At 38.8% G+C, this 2,658-nt stretch overlaps 1 protein-coding gene across 1 annotated transcript; it reads left to right on the plus strand.

Moving 5' to 3' along the window:
- The first annotated feature begins 502 nt into the window (after window positions 1-502).
- LOC127617778 (zinc finger BED domain-containing protein 4-like) lies at window positions 503-1,761 on the plus strand. Its single transcript, XM_052089851.1, has 2 exons — window positions 503-659; window positions 1,376-1,761. Exons 1-2 carry the CDS (start codon window positions 503-505, stop codon window positions 1,759-1,761), a joined length of 543 nt encoding a protein of 180 aa, XP_051945811.1.
- Window positions 1,762-2,658: the final 897 nt, after the last annotated feature.

Genomic DNA, 2,658 nt, shown 5'->3' on the forward strand with positions numbered 1-2,658 from the left:
ACAATTGGTTGTTGGTGATGGTCTTAAAGAGACCAGGGCTGTCAGTTCGGCTCTGGCCAAAGCGTCGTGTATCAGTTCTCTGCTCCACACAAGTACTACTTTTAAGGAGGAATTTGAGAAAGAATTTGGCCAACGTGGAGTTCCTGCTTCTGTTGTTACTCGATGGAATTCGACATTTCGACAGCTGAAGTCCTTGCTTAGCTGTGACCACCAAACTTTGTGCAAGGTCTTGGATGTTAGAGGGCACAGAGAGACTATTTTCACTCTAAGAGAGTGGGCTCAGATTAAAGAATTGGTCAGCATTCTGAAGCCCTTTGCTGATGCCACTGAGCTCACTCAGGGAGAGAAAGTTGTAACCATAAGTGCTGTGATTCCCTGTGTTCTCTCCCTTAACAATCACTTGGAAAACTAGAAAGAAGGAACACAATACTTGGTCAACCTAATCCACAGTCTTCAAAGATCACTGCAAAGAAGATTCAAAGGCATCTTTGTCAACGTAAAAATGTCTCAGCCAGAGACCAATGAAGGAATCCTGCCATTCTCTGATCCTGTTTATGTCAAAGCAGCTGTTCTTGATCCAGCCTTTGGGGTTATGTGGATAGAGCACGATGTATTGGTTGATGACAAGCTGAAGGAGCAGTTGATCATTGAAGTAAAAAGTAAGTGATAGGCTAATTTTAGAATGAGACCCCATACTTGAAAATATTACATTATTAGTTTTTCTTTTTACAGAAACTGGAAGTGCTGCACAATAAACCATTAAAAGTTTGCAACGTTGATTTAAACACCCAAGTAGTCTTATTCCTAAATGACAATGTTTAAAAAGTATGATCACAGCAAACATTAAATTCTGCGTTGCACTGCTGCTGGCCCAGAGAGAGCCGTTATCATGTATAAGTATTAAAATTGAAATATAGATACTGCAGTTGAAAAACTGTTACAATCATTCAAACCATGACAGAAATACTGAGATAAAAGTTGTTATTTACTTAGTTACTTACTCAAGTTACTTAAGGTAATTTGATGCTTCAAATAAAGTTTCTGTCAGTTACAGTGACTTTCACTTAATGACTCATTCAAGAGATTCTTCTAAAACACTGATTCCTCCAGTAATGAAACAAGTTAAGCCTTTATGAGTGAGACATTGAATCATTTATTCAGCTTAAAAAAAATCTTTTCAATTAAATATTTTTGAATAGACTACAGCAGTTAACATTTTGTCAGAACATTTAATAAATTACATGACATTTTTTTGTAAAGAATTGTTAGATAATTGTCTATTTAGAAATAAATCATGATTCTCAATGTATCCAGAATCATGCAGCTCTAGAATATTGTGTAGGTTTATTTGTAATTTCACATTTTTGTGTTTTAGATCTGATTCTCCAGGAGGCAGAGCAGCATACCAATTTGGAACAGACAGGTTATGGAGATGAAGAAGAGCAAACCAAAGGTGATGAAACTGGGCTGTTCTTATACCACAAAAAGCAGAAGAAATCCACTCATTTCAGCCCTGCTGCCCAGCTCAACCATTACCTGGACAATTGTGATGGCCAGAACTGCCTTTTGTTTTGGGGAATGAACAAGGAGAAAATGCCTTCACTGTTTCAAATGGCAATGAGGGTATTAGCTGTGCCTGCTTCAAGCGCACCTGTCGAGCGTGTGTTCAGTCATGGGGGGATTATTATGCGGCCCCATCGTTCACAGCTTAGTGCCACTGTCTTGGCAAACCTTATTTTCTGTAAATGCAACACATTTTAGACCGTTTCAATTAAATTGAATTAGACAGATTGGATTATACATCTTAGAATCGATACATCTTAGACTCTGAACATTTTGTGTAAACAACACAATTTTATTTTATTTTCAGATATGCATATGATTAATATGTAGCAAATATATAATAAATAAGATACATAATATGTGTATACAAGTTCATCTTTTCTGTGCAAAAATAAATATGTATCGAAAAAATTTACCTCTATTTATTTTAGTAGTGTGACTTGACTTTACTTGAAACTTATCAGGACTTGACTTGACTTGCTTAGGGTGAACCCTTGACTTGACTTGACTTGCTTGATTTATCTGAACTGCGACTTGAGACTTGACTCGAGACTTGATGGTTAAGACTTGAGACTTGCTTGGACTTGACCATGTGTGACTTGTCCCCACCTCTGGAACAGAGGTTACGGCGAAAGGAAACAAACGGTTGAGTCGGTTTTACTACAGATGGGAGAATCATGTTGAATTGAACAAAGTAGTGATCAAAGACATGTAAAGGTGTAACAAGAATATTTTAGGTGGTACAGTTATGTGTAAAAATGAGGTCCAGCTGGTTGCCCAATCTGTGAGTGGCTGTGGTGTGTAGCCTTTCCAAATCAAATGAGGCCAGAAGAGTATTCAGTTCAGTGGCCTGGGGCTTTTCTTGGTGTATGTTGAAATCGCCAAGAACCACAAGTGGCCTGCCATCCTCTGGCAAGGAGGACAGCAGGACATCCAACCTGTGTGGCAAAGGCTGGAATGAATGCAGCTTTGTTCACAGCAGACTGGCAGTTCCAGAGTCCCACTGAGAATGAGAGCAGAGCAGGTGCTGAAGTGCAAAGTTGCCGTAGGTTGTGTGGGTTGTGTTTGGTCTTGCATCTGTATCTTGTGAATGGT

Source organism: Xyrauchen texanus, chromosome 24 (assembly GCF_025860055.1).
Source record: "Xyrauchen texanus isolate HMW12.3.18 chromosome 24, RBS_HiC_50CHRs, whole genome shotgun sequence".
NCBI lineage: Eukaryota > Metazoa > Chordata > Actinopteri > Cypriniformes > Catostomidae > Xyrauchen > Xyrauchen texanus.

What these genes read in the sequence shown, in the direction of transcription:
- LOC127617778 (XM_052089851.1), top strand. Translation starts at nt 503, where the DNA reads ATGTCTCAGCCAGAGACCAATGAAGGAATCCTGCCATTCTCTGATCCT. An exon ending in GTTGATCATTGAAGTAAAAA is followed by an intron (nt 660 to 1,375) that starts GTAAGTGATAGG and finishes TTTGTGTTTTAG; the next exon opens with ATCTGATTCTCCAGGAGGCA.